The 21183-nt window shown below is 43.5% G+C and overlaps 1 protein-coding gene across 1 annotated transcript in view; it reads right to left on the bottom strand.

Annotated features, from left to right (window-relative positions):
* The window catches only part of LOC139369833 (ephrin type-A receptor 8-like), a 100078-nt gene that overhangs the window by 25716 nt on the left and 53179 nt on the right, over positions 1 to 21183 (bottom strand). The window contains exons 3-5 of the mRNA XM_071109111.1: positions 13264 to 13461; positions 8231 to 8380; positions 7156 to 7471 (exon numbers count right to left, since the gene is read on the bottom strand). Coding sequence (XP_070965212.1) covers positions 7156 to 7471; positions 8231 to 8380; positions 13264 to 13461 — 664 coding nt within the window. The remainder of the gene's footprint in view (positions 1 to 7155; positions 7472 to 8230; positions 8381 to 13263; positions 13462 to 21183) is intronic.

Below are 21183 nucleotides of genomic sequence, written 5' to 3' on the forward strand. Positions count from 1 at the left end.
ACTTTTGACTTGAGATTCTAGTAGGATGAGGCCAGGTGCTGCAGACTGTTCTAGTGCCCTTGCCAATTAATTTATATGTTGAAGAGGGTGGGGCTTAAGCTGCATCCCGGTCTCACCCCATGGCCATGTGGAAAGAAATGGGTGTTTTTTTGCCGTTGCAACGATGTGCCCTGAGAGTCGGGAAACAAGTTCAGGGAGTGAGTGTTTAAAAAAAAAAATGGAACATAACACAAAACAAGAACCTCGAACAACGCACAGACAGGAAACAGAAACAAAAACAATGACACCTGGTGAAGGAACCAGAGGGAGTGACATATATAGGGCAGGTAATCAAGGAAGTGATGGAGTCCAGGTGAGTCTGATGACGCGCAGATGTGCGTAACGATAGTGACAAGTGTGCACCATAACGAGCAGCCTGGTGACCTAGAGGGCCGGAGAAGGAACACACGTGACAACCGCATACTTGTTTGTGTACATGGATTTTATAATGTTGTATATTTTTCTCCCAACACCACTTTCCATTCATTTGTATAGCTGGCACTCATTCCAAATTGAGTCGAAAGCTTTTTTAAATTCAACAAAGCATGAGAAGACTTTGCCTTTGTTTTGGTTTGTTTGTTTGTCAATTGGGTTTGCAGGGTGAATACGTGGTCTGTCGCACGGTAATTTGGTAAAAAGCCAATTTGACATTTGCTCAGTACATTGTTGTCGCTGAGGAAATGTACGAGTCTGCTGTTAATGGTAACACAGAGTATTTTCCCAAGGTTGATGTTGACGCATATCCCATGGTTGTTACTGGGGTAAAATTTGTCTCCACTTTTGTGGATTGTGTTAATCAGTCTTTGGTTACAAATATTGGGGAAGATGCCAGAGCTGAGGATGATGTTAAAAAGTTTAAGTGTAGCCAATTGGAATTTGTGGTCTGTATATTTTTCACTTAATTTAGGATACCACCAACCCCACAGGTCTTTCGGGTTGGAGTGGGTTTGTATTTTGTCCTGTAGTTCATTCAATGTAATTGGATAATCCAGTGGATTCTGGTAGTCTTTAATAGTTGATTCTAAGATTTGATTTTGATCATGTACAGTACCAGTCAAAAGTTTGGACACAGATAATCATTCAAGGGTTTTTCTTAATTTTTACTATTTTCTACATTATAGAATAATAGTGAAGACATCAACTCAATGAAATAACACATATGGAATCATGTAGTGACCAAAAAAGTGTTAAACAAATCAAAATATATTTTATATTAGAGATTCTTCAAAGTAATCACCATTTGTCTTTGACAGCTTTGCACACTCTCTCTCAACCAGCTTCACCTGGAATGCTTTTCCAATAGTCTTGAAGGAGTTCCCACATATGCTGAGCACTTGTTGGTTGCTTTTCCTTCACTCTGCGGTCCAACTCATCCGAAACCATCTCAATTGGGTTGAGGTCAGGTGATTGTGGAGGCCAGGTCAGCTGAATCAGCACTCCATCACTCTCCTTCTTAGTAAAATAGCCCGTACACAGCCTGAAGGTGTGTTGTGTCATTGTCCTGTTGAAAAACAAATGATAGTCCCACTAAGCGCAAACCAGATGGGATGGCGTATCGCTGCAGAATGCTGTGGTAGCCATACTGGTTAAGTGTGCCTTGAATTATAAATCACAGACAGTGTCACCAGTAAAGCACCCCCACACCATCACACCTCCTCCTCCTCTGTGCTTTACGGTGGGAACCACACATGCAGAGATTATGCGTTCACCTACTCTGCATCTCACAAAGACACAGTGGTTGGAACCAAAAATCTTAAATTTGGACAAAATCAGACCAAAGGACAGATATCCACTGGTCTAATGTCCATTGCTTGTGTTTCTTGGCTCAGGCATGACTCTTCTTCTTATTAGTGTCCTTTAGTGGTGTTTTCTTTGCAGCAATTTGACCATGAAGGCCTGATTCACGCAGTCTCTTCTGAACAGTTGTTGAGATGTGTCTGTCACTTGAACTCTGTGAAGCATTTATTTGGGCTGAAATTTCTGAGGCTGAACTTATCCTCTTTAGCAGAGATAACTCTGGGTCTTCCTTTCCTGTGGTGGTCCTCATGAGGGCCAGTTTCATCATAGCACTTGATGGTTTTTGAGACTGCACTTGAAGAAACTTTCAAAGTTCTTGAAATGTTCCGTATTGACTGACCTTCATGTATTAAAGTAATGATGGACTGTCTTTTCTCTTTGCTTATTTGAGCTGTTCTTGACATAAAATTGACTTGATCTTTTACCAAATAGGGCTATCTTCTCTGTACCACACCTACCTTGTCACAACACAACTGATTGGCTTAAATGCCTTAAGAAGGAAAGAAATTCCACAAATGAACATTTAACAAGACCCACCTGTTATTTGAAATGCATTCCAGGTGACTACCTCATGAAGCTGGTTGAGAGAATGCCAAGAGTGTGCAAAGCTGTCATCAAGGCAAGGGTGGCTACTTTAAAGAATCTCACATATTTGCATACTACTAATTTGCATACTACATGACTCCATGTGTTATTTCATAATTTTGATGTATTCACTACTATTCTACAATGTAGAAAATAGTAAAATAAAGAAAAACACTTGAATGAGTAGGTTTGTCTAAACATTTGACTGGTACTGTGTATGTGTTTGCTGTTTGTACTTTGTTATCGAGCCAAAAGGATTGGAGAAGTGGTTTTGGATAGATAACGTTTCGTGTTAGTGTTTGTTTAGAGTTTTCCAATTTTCCCAGAAGTGGATAGATTCTATGGAATCTTCAATTACATTGGGCTGATTTCTGACGTGCTGTTCCTTCTTTTTCCATGGTGTATTTCTGTATTGTTTTAGTGATTCACCATAGTGAAGGCATAGGCTCAAGTTTTCTGGGTCTCCACGTTTTTGGTTGGATAGGTTTCTCAATGTCTTTCTTAGGTTTTTGTGTTCTTCATCAAACCATTTGTCATTTTTGTAAATTTTCTTAGGTTGTCTGCTTGAAATGTTTTGATTTGATAGAGAAGCTGAGAGGTGAAATATACTGTTTAGGTTTTCTACTGCCAAGTTTACACCTTCACTATTACAGTGAAACGTTTTGTCCAGGAAATTGTCTAGAAGGGATTGAATTTGTTGTTGCCTAATTGTTGTTTGGTAGATTTCCACACTACTTTCCCTCCATCTACAGCGTTTCTTAATATTATTCTGTTCCTTTGTCTTTGATGCCTCATTATTGAGTATTACTCTGTTCAAGTCAAGTGGGATTTTGCTGTGATCTGATAGGGGTGTCAGTAGACTGACTGTGAACTCTCTAAGAGACTCTGGGTTGAGGTCAGCGATAAAGTAGTCTACAGTACTACTGCCAAAGGATGAGCTATAGGTGTACCTACCATAGGAGTCCCCTCAAAGCCTACCATTGACAATGTACATACCCAGCGACCGACAGAACTGCAGGAGTTATGACGTGTTTTTGTTGGTTATGTTGTCGTAGTTGTGTCTAGGGGGGCATATGGGGGAGGGAATGCTGTCACCTCCGGGTAGGTGTTTGTTCACCTGTGGGCTGAGCGTGTCAGGTTCTTGTCTAGTTCTGGCATTTAGGTCGCCACAGAGTAGTACATGTGGGCCTGGAAATTGTTGATCTCCCCCTCTAGAATGGAGAAGCTGTCATCGTTAAAGTATGGGGATTCTATTGGTACCCTTTTCTCTGTTGAGATCATTTCCTTATTCATTTTTAGCCAGATGTAAAATGTTCCTGTTTTGATTCATTTAAAATAGTGGGTTAGGTCTGCTCTATACCAAATGAGCATATTCCCTGAGTCTCATCCCTGTTTCACACCTGGTAGTTTGGTGGATGGGAATACCAGCTCTCTGTAACCTAGAGGGCAAACTGTGGGTTCGTCTCCTTTATACCATGTTTCTTGTAGGATGACAATGTCTGTATTTCCAATTTCTTTGATGAAGTCTGGGTTCCTGCTCTTTAGGCCAAAGGCAGATGACCTCAGACCTTGTATATTCCAGGATGAGATAGTAAAAGCTTTGAGTTCCATAGTGTCTAGTGTTGTTTTTGTGTGGTTTAGGCCTGGACCATCACAGTAGCTGTGAGCAGAGCATGTTGAGCATCTGATGCATACCTCTTAGGTCGCAGGATGGGGCTTGGGCGGGTGTAATAGTGGGGTTGGGCCTGTTGCTCTGCTCATGGCCTGGGCATATGTCCTGCTGTCCTGTTGAGGTCCTTGAAGCAGGGGCGGAGTGCATGGGGTGGGCAGAATGGGCATAGGTCTGATATGGGGGGGCCTATACAGGGTGTGGCCAGGGTTTGCTTGAGGTGGTATTTTACATTTTAAAATTTACATTTTTTAAATTTTACCCCTTTTCCTCCGCAATTTCGTGGTATCCAATTGCTTTTTAGTAGCTACTATCTTGTCTCATCGCTACAACTCCCGTACGGGCTCGGGAGAGATGAAGGTTGAAAGTCATGCGATACACAACCCAACCAAGCCGCACTGCTTCTTAACACAGCGCGCATCCAACCCGGAAGCCAGCCGCACCAATGTGTCGGAGGAAACACCGTTCACCTGGCAACCTTGGTTAGCGCGCACTGCGCCCGGCCCGCCACAGGAGTCGCTGGAGTGCGATGAGACAAGGATATCCCTACTGGCCAAACCCTCCCTAACCCGGACGACGCTAGGCCAATTGTGCGTCGCCCCACGGACCTTCCGGTCGCGGCCGGTTACGACAGAGCCTGGGCGCGAACCCAGAGTCTACAGTACAGCGCCCTTAACCACTGTGCCAACCGGGAGGCCTTGCTTGAGGTGGTTGCTGGTTGGGGTGTGGCTGGTGATGCTGTGGTCTGGGTGTAGGTCTTGGCGTGGGTTCTCTCAGTGCAGGTCCTTCAGGAGGGGGCCTTTCAGGTCTGGGAGGGTGACTCACTGGTCTTGGCGGGGTATCCGTTGCTCTGTTGCTCCTGTGTGAGGTGCTGGGACTACGGTTGAGGTTGACGTGCTTCAGGGTCCTGGCAAAAGTTGGGATTGCTGCCTTGGCGAGGTGGACCTGGTCATAAAGGCTGTTCAAGTCCAGGTAGCCATTAGTTTAGCCACTTTGTGTTTGGGAAAAAGTTTATCCCCTTGAATGTATTTGCCATTTGAGTCAATGAGGAGCACAATCTCTGGATTTTGTGTGTCCTCAGTGGATGAGTGGGGGTTGTCAGACTGCCATCTATCTCCACCTTCTGTCCTCCGGGTCTTGTTGGCGTGGGGGGGGGGGGGGGTTGTACTGGTCTGTTTTGCGGGTTTGTTCTGTCTGGATTGTGTGGAATAGCTCTCTGTGCTCCACCATGTCTCTCTCCTGCTCTGTGGATGTATCCCTCTCAATGATGGAGTAGCTGGGAAGTTGTGGACCTGGGTGTGTTCAGTGCTGGTGGGTGACTATCCTCGTCTGCAGAATAGTTTGAGGAGGTGTGATCAGACTCACTCAGGTTGGGGAGTCGTCACAGAGAGAGAGCTTTTCCTGCTGTTCTCTCTCTTTGATCCCGTAAATGTCTTGCTGGAGCTGCATGAGGAAGCCCTGCACCATTACTGTCCCAGACTTGTACATGTTGACAGAGATAGAAAACTATACATTGAGGAAATTGAAACTGAGTTTCCACCCTGGGCCAATACCCTCTCTCTTGATATACTTGATATACTCTTGATACTGTGCCATGCCAGGTGATGGTCTGTGTGGAAAATAAAGTTGCTTACACTCCCCTCTTTGTAGCAGTCAGCAAATAGGTTCTCTAGATTGTCCTTGAGAAGCTTTGTTTTGTGCTCTCTTTCTCTCTCTCTCTCTCTCTCTCTCTCTCTCTCTCTCACAGGGCTGTCAGCTTGCTCCGCATCTGACTACAATATCCGATAAACGTCACATTTTGACAGTTAAGTTGATGCGTTAATTCAGAATGGTTACGGTAAGGGTTAAAGTTTGGGACAGGGTTAAAATGAAGGGCTGCAAAAATGAGTGCCTAGAACTGGGATTAAACACACAGCCCTCGGGGTCTGCCATTTCCGTCCACAACGCCCTAGCAAACCGCAACCCTACTTGATGGTAATAGCGCTCAATGTTTCCCCTTGCGGGAGGTTTTGAAGGTATCTCCTGACGTCCTGGGACCTGAAAGGACGTTGAATATCGTCTTGGATCTCGAGCGACCTGGCTGGTCTCGTGTCCTGGGATGTGCGTGACTGGAGAATTAGCACAATGACCCAGTTAGGTCACAGAGAGAAGAGTCCTCTGCACACACAAATGCAGCACACATGCACAGCAGCACACACACATACACGTCAGCCCACTACTACAGCTACTGCAGCTACCAAAAGGACTAGGCACTACTGTAATGCTATATGTTTATGTCTTGACTATACACAAATGGAGAGATTCACGAGACAAGCATCTAAAACATAAACTAAAACATTTTCTAGCTGACTGCTTTTCTGCATACATATTGATCTGAGTGCTAATGGGAGCCGCCAACTAATTATGGAAAGCGTGAGTGTCTACACGCCGCAACTACACACAAACACATAAGTTCCCTTCATCTCTCTGTGTGTGTTTGTGTGTGTGCCAAGAGCCGTCAATGCCTTGCTCCCCAGGAGAGTGTGTTTCCTTCAGGGCGTAAACAGGTATGTAGATGAGAGAAGATGTGTGTGTGTGTGTGTGTGTGTGTGTGTGTGCCTCAAATCGTGTTCTAACTGGACAGCACACAGAACCAAAACCAATCAGAATTAAGTAGAAACAAGACAGGTGAACCAGTGTTCCGTACCTCATTCGCCTCATTTGGCACATTTAGCCGACGGAATATTTGATGTTTAATTATCCAGGGGAAGTGATTAATAGTTTTTAATTACCGTAACCCTGGTCCCTAAATGAGGTCAGTCCATCAGAGGAAATAAACAAAGACAAGGTATTTTCCATGACTCACCATAGCTTATCATCTTAAAAGTAGTCAGGAGCTATTCAACCAAACCATCCATCAACTCAACCACACAAAACACACAGAAAACATCCAAGGCTGAAAATTGACCACAAATGCACAGATTGAGCACAGGTAGGGCAAAGTATAGATAAAGTACTGCAGTACAGTAACATAATGTAAAACAAGTTAGTCTAACACAACATCAGTGACCCAGAGTGTAACTCACCGATGCAGGACTCCCTGTGCTCCTCGAACCCTGCACTGCAGACACACCTCCCGATGGGCACCAGCCACTCCCCCTCGGCGCTGCAGTACATCTTGGGCGTGTCTCTCTCCTCGGCGTGATCCACACACTGACCCCTGACCTCCACCAGGGAGGAGGAGTCAGCGCCCGTCACCACGTCAGTGAACACGGCCAGGTTGCGGCCCACGCCCGAGCAGCGCTTGTAGTACACCCTCACAGAGGTCAGGGCGATGCACGCCCCAATGTCCTGGAAGGCCAGGTAGAAGCCTCGTCTAGTGAGGGGGCCCACACCTCGAACCTGGAGGAGAAGGAGATGACATTACCTCTCAATGTTTCATAAAAAAAAGTAAATGTGGGAGCAAAGTAAAATGTGGGAGCAAAGTAAAATGTGGCACTGTGAAAGGCACGGGATCAGGTGAAGAGAACTACTTTCAGCACCATGGAGAGCTCCACTCACTTTAGCACCATGCTGGCTAAAATGTAGAAATAAACACTGCTCACTCAAAACAAGTAATTTTCCAAGTCTATATAAACCAACATAATTTTGCACTTTGGTTTCTTTTTTTAAGATCTTTTTTTGTTTGTTGGTATTTTACCCCTTTATTTGTGATATTCAATAACGATCTTGTCTCATTGCTGCAACTTCCAAATGGGCTCAGGAGACGCGAAGGACGAGTCACGCGTCCTCCGAAACATAGCCTGCCAAACCAGGCTTCTTAACACCTCCCACTTAACCCAGAAGCCAGCTGCACCAATGAGTCGGAGGAAACACCGTCCAACTGACGACCAAAGTCAGCGTGCAGGCACCCGGCCCACCACAAGGAGTCGCTAGAGCGCAATGAGCCAAGTAAAGCCCCCTCGGCCAAACCCTCCCCTAACCCGGATGACGCTGGGCCAATTGTGCGCCGCCCTATGGGACTCCTGGTCACGGCCGGTTGTGACACAGACCGGGATAAAACCCAGGTCTGTAGTGACACCTCAAGCACTGCGATGTAGTGCCTTATACCGCTGCGCCACTCGGGAGGCCTGCACTTTAGTTTCTAATAAGTGAGCGAACCTCAGTGTTGAGTTTGAGTCTCCTGACTCCCAGGTCCACTCCAGTGAAGCTCTCATCAGCAGCGATGGTGTCGATCTTGGTGAACTGGGTCTCTTTTATGGCCGTGCCCACCGCTCGGTCTGACTCATAGTAGTACAGGTTAAATGTCTCCTGTTCATCAGATAACAGAACACATGCACACAATTGTTTACAGGTTAACTGGGAGAAGAGACATCAAATTGTCAATGATGAGGAAATAAAGGACTGTACTCCTGGAAGTAAGGTTATTTCAAATAAATCTGTTTCTCTTTGATGAGACATATAGAAATGACCAAGTCAACAAGTTGCATTTTAGGTGTCAAGGTCTAAATCAGGGATCATCACTTAGATTCAGCCTCGGGCCACATTTTTTCTTGAGTGGATGGTCAGAGATCCAGAACATACAGTGGGGAGAACAAGTATTTGATACACTGTCGATTTTGCAGGTTTTCCTACTTACAAAGCATGTAGAGGTCTAATTTTTATCATAGGTACACTTCAACTGAGAGAGACGGAATCTAAAACAAAATCCAGAAAATCACATTGTATGATTTTTAAGTAATTCATTAGCATTTTATTGCATGACATAAGTATTTGATACATCACAAAAGCAGAACTTAATATTTGGTACAGAAACCTTTGTTTGCAATTACAGAGATCACATATTTCCTGTAGTTCTTGACCAGGTTTGCGCACAATGCAGCAGGGATTTTGGCCCACTCCTCCATACAGACCTTCTCCAGATCCTTCAGGTTTCTGGGCTGTCGCTGGGCAATACGTACTTTCAGCTCCATCCAAAGATTTTCTATTGGGTTCAGGTCTGGAGACAGGCTAGGCCACTCCAGGACCTTGAGATGCTTCTTATGGAGCCACTCCTTAGTTGCCCTGGCTGTGTGTTTTGGGTCGTTGTCATGCTGGAATTCCCAGCCACGACCCATCTTCAATGCTCTTACTGAGGGAAGGAGGTTGTTGGCCAAGATCTCTCGATACATGGCCCCATCCATCCTCCCCTCAATACGGTGCAGTCGTCCTGTCCCCTTTGCAGAAAAGCATCCCCAAAGAATGATGCTTCCACCTCAATGCTTCACGGTTGGGATGGTGTTCTTGGGGTTTTACTCATCCTTCTTCTTCCTCCAAACACTGCGAATGGAGTTTAGACCAAAAAGCTCTATTTTTGTCTCATCAGACCACATGACCTTCTCCCATTCCTCCTCTGGATCATCTAGATGGTCATTGGCAAACTTCAGACGGGCCTGGACATGCGCTGGCTTGAGCAGGGGGACCTTGCGTGTGCTGCAGGATTTTAATCCATGACGGCGTAGTGTGTTACTAATGGTTTTCTTTGAGACTGTGGACCCAGCTCTCTTCAGGTCATTGACCAGGTCCTGCCGTGTAGTTCTGGGCTGATCCCTCACCTTCCTCCTGATCATTGATGCCCCACGAGATGAGATCTTGCATGGAGCCCCAGACCGAGGGTGATTGACCGTCATCTTGAACTTCTTCAATTTTCTAATATTTGCGCAAACAGTTGTTGCCTTCTCACCAAGCTGCTTGTCTATTGTCCCGTAGCCCATCCCAGCCTTTACACAGCTCCCTGGTCTTGGCCATTGTGGAGAGGTTGGAGTCTGTTTGATTGAGTGTGTGGACAGGTGTTTTTTATACAGGTAACGAGTTCAAACAGGTGCAGTTAATACAGCTAATGAGTGGAGAACAGGAGGGCTTCTTAAAGAAAAACGAACAGGTCTGTGAGAGCGGGAATTCTTACTGGTTGGTAGGTGATCAAATACTTATGCCATGCAATAAAATGCTAATGAATTACTTAAAGATCATACAATGTGATTTTCTGGAATTTTGTTTTAGATTCCGTCTCTCACAGTTGAAGTGCACCTATGATAAAAAATGACAGACCTCTACATGCTTTGTAAGTAGGAAAACCTGCAAAATCAGCAGTGTATCAAATACTTGTTCTCCCCACTGTAATTAAGCAACAAGGTCTGAGGGGGTGTGGTATATGGCCAATATACCACAGCTAAGGGCTGTTCGTATGAACAATGCAACATGGAGTGCCTGGATACAGCCCTTAGCTGTGGTATATTGGCCATACACCACAAACCCCCAAGGTGCCTTATTGCTATTATAAACTGGTTACCAACTTAATTAGAACATTTGTTTTTTCATACCTGTGGAATACGGTCTGATATACTACAGCTTTCAGACAATCAGCATTCAGGGTTCGAACCACCCAGTTTATAACTACAAATAATTTGTTGACTGCACAGGAATTTGTAGAGACACGGGAAACTGTTGCCCATAAAACCCCAGCAACGTTGCAGTTCTTGACACACTCAAACCGGTGAGCCTGGCACCTACTACCATACCCCGTTCAAAAGCAATTAAATATTTTCTCTTGCCCATTTACCCTCTGAACAGCACACATACACAATCCATGTCTCAGTTGTCTCAAGTGTTAAAAATCCTTCTTTGACCTCCTCCTTTTCATCTACACCAGGTATTCCCAAACCAGGGGTACGCGCAATGCCATTGGGGGTACGCGCAATGCCGTCGGGGGTACGTGCAATGCCGTCGGGGGTACGCCAAATATTTTTTTTGACATTATTCTTCACGTTTTCAAACAGTACATTTATATTTTCCAACAGAGCTATACATTTGTTTTTTTTTCTCGCCTGAGTCGCCTCGTTTCACTGCCAACAAACAATATTATTAAAACCATGTAGTATTCAGCGAAATAACAACACAATGTCAAATACAGGTAGCCCTAGTCAAAAAATGTAACATCCAATTACATTACAGTTACTCTCTTGCAGGAAAACTTCACTCTTTAGTAACGAAACATGACAATTTGAAAAATAAGCCACGGGAGTATTTTGAGCAAGAATAAAGACGATTTTCGAGTAGTAAGACATATAGAAAAGCAACAGATACCATTAATATGAAGGGGCTAGAAGCTTCTTATATGGTGAGCTACCGAGTGGCTAGTACAGGCAAGCCCCGTACTATTGTGGAGGACTTAATTATTCATGCTGCCGTGGATATGGCTGGGACAATACTGGGGGAAAAGGCCCAAAAAACTATACAGACAATATCTTCATCAAACAACACTGTTTCACAACGCATCACTGACATGGCAGGAGATGTTTTGAAACAATTACTGCTTCGCATACAAGCCAGTGATTTCTTTACTTTACAGCTGGATGAGTCAACAGATGTGGCGGGTCTGGCACAGCTCCTGTTATATGTCTGTTATGTTTATAGGGGGTCAATTAAGGAAGACATCCTCTTCTGCAAACCACTGGAAACCAAGGTACTGGACAGCTTTGTGTCATCAAATGGACTTTAGTGGTCAAGATGTTTTGGTATCTGTACTGATGGCACAAAAGTCATGACAAGGAGACATAGTGGAGTGGTAGCGAGCGTGCAAGCAGTTGCTCCCGACGCCTCTTGGGTACACTGCAGCATCCACCGAGAGGCTCTTGCTGCCAAGGGAATGCCTGACAGCTTGAAATACGTTTTGGACACTACAGTGAAACTGGTTAACTTTGCAAAGCAAGGCCCCTGAACTCTTGTGTATTTTCTGCACTATGCAATGATATGGGCAGCAACGGTTTTTTGAATTGATAGACGAGCTTAAAGTTTTCTTAACTGACCATCATTTTCACTTGTCTGACTGCTTGCATGATGATGAGTTTCTCACACGACTGGTTCATCTGGGTGATGTTTTTTCTCACCTGAATGATCTGAATCTAGGATTACAGGGATTCTCCGCAACTATATTCAATGTGCAGGACAAAATTGAGGCTATAAATAAGAAGTTGGAGCTCTTTTCTGTCTGCATTAACAAGGACAACACACATCATTGTATGATTTTTTGTGTGCAAATTAACTCAAGCTTACGGACAATGTCAAAAGGGATATAGATATATTGAAGCACCTGAGTGATCCTGGGTGCGCAATTACGCAGTTACTTTCCCGAAGTGGACGACACAAACAACTGGATTCGTTATCCCTTTCCTGCCCTGCCTCCAGTCTACTAACCGATATCTGAACAAGAGGACCTCATCGAAATTTCAACAAGCGGTTCTGTGAAAATGTAATTTAATCAGAAGCCACAGCTAGATATCTGGATAGCGCTGCGCTCATAGTTTCTTGCCTTGGAAAATTGCGCTGTTAAGACACTGATGCCCTTTGCAACCACATACCTATGTGAGAGTGGATTCTCGGCCCTCACTAGCATAACAACTACATACAGGCACAGACTGTGTGTGGAAAATTATTTAAGGCAGACTCTCTCCAATACAACCCAACATTGCAGAGTTATGTGCATCCTTTCAAGCACACCCTTCTTATTGACCTGTGGTGAGTTATTCACAATTTTTGATGAACAAATAAGGTTTTATATGTAAGCTGGCTAAATAAAGAGCAAAATTATTGATTATTATTATATTATTATTTGTGCCCTGGTCCTGTAAGAGCTCTTTGTCACTTCCCACGAGCCGGGTTGTGACAAAAACTCACACTCATTCTTAAGTTTAATAAATGTATTGTTTAGCTTGTGTGTGGCAGGCTTACAATGATGGTAAAAAACAACATTTGAGAGTGTGCTGACCCTGGTGCTAGAGGGGGTACACAGCTGGAGGTTGAATGCTTGAAGGAGTACGGGACTATAAAAAGTTTGGGAACTACTGATCTGCACCGATGGAAGTGGATTTAACAGCTTACATAAATAAGGGATTCATCTGGACAGTCTATGTCATGGAAAGAGCAGGTGTTCTTAATGTTTTGTATACTCAGTGTAGATCTCTCTATTATGTGAGGGAATACTTTGGAACATACAGTATTTCCAACATTAAAATCACTTGGAGCTGATTTTCTGGTGTTTTTACAATCTTCATGTCCAACAATAAAACATATACAAAATTGGGGAAGTTGGTGAACCCTTGTCTAAATCTTCTCCCCCTCTGTCACCTGTCTTACTCTTTCCCCCCTCCATCTTGTACCTTGCAGGTTCCCAGTACTCCAGGCATGCTGTTACAGTCCCGGAGGGTGAACTTGACCTCAATGTAGATCCTCCTGGCTCCGTCACGAGCGATCCAGCCTGTCCTCAGCCAGTTGTTCTGACTGGGACTCATCACGTTACACACCTGGTAGGTGTGGATGGGGCTGAAATACTCATCCATCTCATTGATGGAGTCCCACTGCAGGAAGAGGAGAGGAGGATGCAGGAGGGAGAGAGGGGTGAGGAGTTAAGAGAAAAAGTTAGACAAGAAGGGAGAGGGAAACAGTCCTGTTCAATCTAATGTAGAGAATACCCACACTCCATTTTCTGTGTAAGTAGTTACTAAAATATATTTAGATTGAAACTTGTTTTTCTCTGAAAAAAATATATATTCATGACTTATTCCAGAAAACATGTATAAACCAGTGCAGGCTGAGTAGTATCATATAATGAACAGCCATGTCAGTCAGGCAGATCTGCTACAGTAACAGCATGGTTATGCTTACATCCACAGCTCCCAGTAATAGCATCAGTCAGAAACACATTGTGTCTGTGACAGTGTTGTTTGTGTTGTAATATGGAGACAGACATCTATACAACGGGCATATCAATTGCATATCAGGTCTAAGTGACTATTTCCGTAACGAGCGGTATGTCACTCTGTGTTTGATACACAACAACATTCACTCTCTAAAAGCAGGATGTTCCACTGTATATCTGCAGCAATGCATCAATGCTTTCTCTCAGTATAATGTATGCGTTATACAGTGGGGAGAACTAGTATTTGATACACTGCCGATTTTGCAGGTTTTCCTACTTACAAAGCATGTAGAGGTCTATATTTTTTTATCATAGGTACACTTCAACTGTGAGAGACGGAATCTAAAACAAAAACAAAAACAGACCTCTACATGCTTTGTAAGTAGGAAAACCTGCAAAATCGGCAGTGTATCAAATACTTGTTCTCCCCACTGTATGTAATGACTGGACTGCCGAGTGGCGTAGCGGTCTAAGGCACTGCATCTCAGTGCAAGAGGCGACACTATAGTCCCTGATTCGAATCCAGGCGGAATCACATCCGGCCTTGATTGGGAGTCCCATAGGGCGGTGCACAATTGGTCCAGCGTTGTACAGATTTGGCTGGGGTAGGCTGTCATTGTGAATAAGAATTTGTTCTTAACTGACTTACCTAGTTAAATATAAAAATGTGATAAATGTGTTATGATTAGCCTAGCTGTCTAGAGGGAATACAAGCAGTAGCTACAAGTCATAACAGAGAGGTCTTCATCCACACACCTGTAGATTACTGTAATGACACCTAGATAGGGGTGTATAGGCTTTCTGCTGCCAATTAACTCATAACCCCTGGTATTTTGCGCACCTGCCTGCCTCTATCCAGCAGTGACCAGGAATAGTAGACTGGTAACAATTAAGTACCTTACTGTGATTGTTTTCAATTAAAATTGTAAAAAATAAACAAAAATAGGCTCTTAGCAAAGAGCCATTTCTCAAGCAAAAATTTTGCTAGGGCTGTCTGGGAGTGGTCTAAGTGAGGAGAGGAAAACTGAAAATTAGCTGTCATTGGCAGAGAGATTTGGAACTCATTCTTATTGGTTTATTATCTAATTTATTACCTGGTTATGTCACCAAGCAGGCCAAAACTCCATCCCACCAAAACATGCTGAAATGTCAGGCAGTCTTTTCACACAGTTCCTATACTAAAAAGGTATTATCATAATTTTTGCAATTTCACAGCATTATTCTAACCTCATAATGTGGAAATATATATAAAACACAGGCAAATCATGTTTTTGACTGCAGTGGGCCTTTAAGGTTGCCTCCAGATAACATATATATACCACTGCAGCATTGGTCCAAATCCAGCCCACTGCTATTTCAGCACATGAAGACCGGGACTGCCCCACACTGCTGCTACTAAACACATACACAACCGCGGACACACACAGTGCTACAGACAAAGTACTATTCCAAGTCCGCATTCAAATGTAGGCCTGTTCCTACTTCAAAACGTTCAAGAGATGTAGATGTAGAACCCAGGTCAAACAGAGTAATTAACCATTCTTCAACGGTTAGCCAAAATGATTATTTTCATGTAACAGTTTGAGAATCTAGAGAGTATAGAGAATAAAAGAGAGAGGGAGAGCGAGAGTGAGAAAGAGAGAGAGAGGGAGAGAGAGAAAGAGAGAGAGAAAGAGAGAGAGTGTGCATGCGTGTGTGTCCATCCCTGGGGCTTAGCGGGTTCCTCCTGAGCTGAATGCATTATGTGAGTGTCTGAGTAATTGAAAGGGAAAGAGTTGACCTGGGCAGAGCTTTTGGCCGGAGTCAAATGAACTTGGCTCCAGCTAAGAAGACTGGGCTTCCCAAAGAGATCCACCACCTCCCTCCTCCCCCGAGGCAGCACCACAGAGAAATCAATGCAGTAATTAAGATCTTGGAAGTCTCACCCGTCTCACCCCTTTCACCCCCTCCTCCCCCCCATCTTATCTGCTAAATTAAAATCGTCCTTGAACTCATGAAGCCCTGCTCTAATTAGCCGATCTAGGACCTCTCTATCTCTCTCATTATCCCTCCTTCCCATTAACATCTTCTTTCACACTCTTCTTTACTTGGGGAATGTATATTTCTGCAGGAGAGAACTTCGAGCAGAAGGGTGTTTTCACATAATGAATCAGACACACCTGGGGCGGTTCCTTGGCACGTTTGTGGCACTTTGAGAACCAGTGATGTGAATAGATTATGAGCCGTATGGGATAAATGAGAAGGCAATATGTTGTGACAGTAGGATAAAGGGTTAAAGAGACTGCTGTCAGCTCTACTGAGTTTTCCATGGACTGTTTGTTTGCCTTAGTAACAGGGAGATGAGATTACTATCGCCACGACAAAACATGTATAAACGGCCACAGAGACGAGTGGTGCTGGGTTTTTGAGAGAGAGAGAGAACATTTCCTGCCTGCCAACCCAGACAATTTCCCATCAGGATACGTCAGCTGTGGCAGCCACAGACAACACACTTGTCCCATTCTCTCTCTCTCTCTCTCTCTCTCTCTCTCTCTCTCTCTCTCTCTCTCTCTCACACACACACACACACACACACACACACACACACACACACACACACACACACACACACACACACACACACACACACACACACACACACACACACACACACACACACACACACACACACACACACACACTGTCAGCTCACTAAATTACTTTTGTTGACACTAACATTGTATCTATATTACACAACAACATCAACATGTGCTTGTTGATTAAGCCGGGTGCACCAGAGACACAGACATACAGTACATGTAAAACCACATAGAACCACAGGCGATATTTTGAAGGAATTATTACACTTCTGATCTATAATCATAATATCTCTGATTCATCCTTCTTCTTTTTCTGCCTTGGATTGTATTCGTTCATGCCTTTGTTTTATTCCAAGTCATTTAGCATTTCCATTTAAGCGAAATAATCCCTTTAAGCACAAAGAGCTAGGCTTGTGCTGTCTAAGTGACTGAGAGGAGGAGATGAGCAGTAACAAACGCAACACAAAGGCACTGTGATGAGATCTAATACTGAGAAACACTATCTGTCCATCTGCCTGGCAGAACAGCAGTACTGGTAAAGATACAAAGTACAGTATGCACCAAGGAGAGCGAGAGAGAAAGAAAGAGAAATAGAGAGAGAGAGAGAGAGAGAGAGAAAATACCTACACAGATTGTCAGAAAGAGTGGGGACCCAGTCACCTACACAGTGAGAGTGAGTGAGTACCTACACAGTGAGAGCGAGTGAGTACTTACACAGTGAGAGTGAGTGAGTACCTACACAATGAGAGCGAGTGAGTACCTACACAGTGAGAGTGAGTGAGTACTTACACAGTGAGAGTGAGTGAGTACCTACACAGTGAGAGCGAGTGAGTACCTACACAGTGAGAGTGAGTGAGTACTTGCACAGTGAGAGTGAGTGAGTACCTACACAGTGAGAGCGAGTGAGTACCTACACAGTGAGAGTGAGTGAGTACCTACACAGTGAGAGTGAGTGAGTACCTACACAGTGAGAGTAGGTGAGTACCTACACAGTGAGAGCGAGTGAGTACCTACACAGTGAGAGTGAGTGAGTACTTACACAGTGAGAGTGAGTGAGTACCTACACATAGTGAGAGAAAAGGACTACAGGAAGTGAATAGTGTGAGAGTGAATAACTACAGATTGTCAGAAGGACAATGAGCACCTACCAGTGCCCTCAGAAAGTATTCATACCTCTTGACCTACAGCCTCAAAACATGTTTTTAGAAATGTTTGCTAATTTATTGAAATAGAAATACAGAAATATCTCATTTACGTAAGTATTCACACCCACTCCTGAATTGTGCAACATTTGCTCATTATATTAAAAAAAGCTTTGTCAAATTGGTTATTGATTATTGCTAGGCAACCATTTTCAGGTCTTGCAATAGATTTTCAAGTAGATTTAAGTCAAAACTGTAACTCGGCCACTCAGGAATGTTCACTGTCTTCTTGGTAAGCAATTCCAGTGTAGATTTGGCCTTGTGTTTTAGGTTATTGTCCTGCTGAAAGGTGAATTGATCTCCCAATGTTTGGTGGAAAGCAGAATGAACCAGGTCTTCCTCTGGGATTTTGCCTGTGCTTAGAGAACGATACTCAGTGATGTGTTGTATTGGATTTGCTCCAAACATAACACTTTGTATTCAGGACAAAAAGCATTACTTTAGTTGTTTGTTGCAAGGATGCATGTTTTGGAATACTTGTATTCTCTACAGACTTCCTTCTTTTCACTCTGTTCATTAAGTTAGTATTGTGGAGTAACGACAGTGATGTTGATCCTTCCTCAGTTTTCTCCTATCACAGACCTTAAACTCTGTAAGTGTTTTAAAGTCACTATTGGCCTCGTGGTGAAATCCCTGAGCGGTTTCCATCCTCTCTGGCAACTGAGTTATGAAGGACGCCAGTATATTTGTAGTTTTGGGGTGTATTGATACACCATCCAAAGTGTAATTAATAACTTCACCATGCTTAAAGGGATTTTCAATGTCTGTTTTTTATTGTTCTGCCTATAGGCATTAGAAAATCTCAGATCTTTGTGGTTGGATTTGTGTTTGAAGTTCACTGCCTGACCGAGGGACCTTACAGATTATTGTATAAGATGAGGTAGTCATTCAAAATCACGTTAAACACTATCATTGCACACAGAGACTCCATACAACTTATACTTATGTGACTTGTTAACAATTGTTTTACTCCTGAACTTATTCAGGCAAGCAATAACAAAGGGGTTGAATACTTATTGACTCCAGACATTTCAGCTTTTCATTTAAAATTAATTTGTAAAAAATTTGAACAACAGATTTCCACTTTGACATTATGAGGTATTGTATGTAGGCCAGTGACAAACAAATCTAAATGTAATTGATTTTAAATTCAGGCTGTAACACAACAACATGTGGAAAGAGTCAAGGGGTGTGAGTACATCCTAAAGACTGTACACACACCGCCAGAAAGAGAGTGAATGTGGCACACTTTCAGGATGTCTATATAACATCCATTCCCAATCCCCTCGTAGCGGATGAGTCAGAAGTAGAGTCACGTTTAGTACACTTGTCACCCAAAGACCAGCCCTAACAGTCCTGCTCAGTGTCATCAAAGCTTCCACAGCCTTTTTTGAGTCGTCACATACACTGCTGCTACTATTTGTTATTCCTAGTTATATGTACTGTACATATCTACTTCAATTACCTCGTACCACTGCACATCGACTCAGTACTGGTACCCCGTGTATGTTGCCAAGTTAGCGTTACTCATTGTGTATTTATTATTACGCGTTTTACTTTTCTATTATTTCTCCATGTTGTTTCTCTCTGCATTGTTGGGAAGGGCCTGTAAGTAAACATGTCAACAGTTAGTCTGCACCTGTTGTTTATGAAGTATGTGGCAAATAAAAGGTATTTTATTTGAGTCTGCAGCAACACATAGGCTCCATCACAGAGGATAGAAACCACAGAGAAAAATACTCTCTGCTCTTAGAGAGATTTCATTTCAGATTAGTGTGTAGCATGGAATAACCCTTTTAAGCCAGTTAAAGAGAGAGGGATAGAAAGACAGAGAGAGACAGACTGACAGCGAGAGAAATGGTGAGGGAAAGAACGAAAGAGAATGAGCGGGAGAGGGAGAGAGAGAACAGGAAAATAAGAGAGGGAGGGGGAGAGAGAGAACAGGAAAATAAGAGAGGGAGGGGGAGAGAGAAAGTGAGAAAGGGAGAGAAAGATAGAGAGATGATGAAAGAGAGAGAAGGAAAGTATTCTTTCAGAAAGTATTCCTTGACTTATTCCACAAGTTTTTGTTACATCCTGAATTCAAAATGGATTCAATCGGGGTTTTTTCACCCATCTAAACACAATACCCCATAATGACTAAGTGAAATGTATTGAAAATTAAATATCCAATTTACATAAGTATTCACACCCCCTTTGCTACGACACTTCAAACTGAGTTCAGGTGGATCCACTTTTCTTTGATCATCCTTGAGATGTCACTACAACTTAATTGGAGTCCACATGTGACCAATTCAATTGTTTGAACTGATTTAGGAAGAAACATAACTGTCTATATCAGTCCCACAGTTGACAGTGCATGTCAGATCAGAAACTATAACATGAAGTCCAAGGAACTGTCTGTAGATCTCCGAGACAGAATTGTGATGAGGCATACAGTACCAGTCCAAAACATTGGACACACCTGCAGTACTCGTTCAAGGGTTTTTCTTAATTTGACTATTTTCTACATTGCAGAATAATCGTGAATAAATAAAACTATGAAATAACATGTACGGAATCATGTAGTAACCAAAAAAGTGTTGAACAAATTAAAAAATATTTTAGATTTTAGATTCTTCAAAATGGCCACCCTTTGCCTTGATGACAGCTTTGCACACTCTTGGCATTCTCTATTCTATAGATATGGATAAACTAATCTCTGTGTGGGCATGGTGACAGCGATAACATTAATTGCACAGGTCTAATATCAATGCGGTAGAAGGTGTAATGGTGCAACTCTGATATCCAGTGTGTGTGCGTGTGTGTGTGTGTGTGTGTGTGTGTGTGTGTTTTCTTTAGATATAGATAAACTAATCTCAGCCTTAAAGCTCTCACGATCCAAGCCCATTTCAGAGAATGAAAACACTGTTTGTACTGTACACTGGTATTGACAATATTCAGGAAGCTATACGTTATCTACAATGGAAGGTCACGCCATGTTCCCTCTCTCTCAGGTCTCTATCCCCTTCGTTCTCTCTCTCTCTCTCTCTGCTAGTCTGTGTGTGTGTGTGTGTGTGTGTGTGTGTGTGTGCACGCGTGTGCCAGACCTGTGTTTTGGCAGGATTCATCTCTACTGTCCCATCAATCACACACTGTTTCAGGTAACAACTGCACCTGCTTCAGACCGATGGGGGGGGGGGTTCTCTCTCTCTCTCTCTCTCTCTCTGTGTGTGTGTGTGTGTGTGTGTGTGTGTGTGTGTGTGTGTGTGTGTGCACAGTTTTTTGGGGGAAAAGAAAAAGAAAGATGTATGAGAAAGATACAAATAGCATGTGTGATGATAATGACTGTGGGGGGTTCGTGGGTTTTTGACACTTGGGCAAATCATCGTTTGTGCTTTGCGAGTTCATCACCTCCGCTCTTCACAATCCCCCCCCCCCCCTCACACACACACACACACACCCAGTCCTGTCAGTGGTATCGAACGCATCATGGGGCGGCCGGTGGATGAACCTGTCATGGCCGATAAGGAGTGGACAGCAAGATAATAAAGTCTTCCTGCTCTGCCTGATGGCTCCTGACATCTCTGTGTGTATGTGTGTGTGTGTGTGTGTGAGAGA

The sequence above is a fragment of the Oncorhynchus clarkii genome, chromosome 17 (assembly GCF_045791955.1).
Source record: "Oncorhynchus clarkii lewisi isolate Uvic-CL-2024 chromosome 17, UVic_Ocla_1.0, whole genome shotgun sequence".
Classification (NCBI taxonomy): Eukaryota; Metazoa; Chordata; class Actinopteri; order Salmoniformes; family Salmonidae; genus Oncorhynchus; species Oncorhynchus clarkii.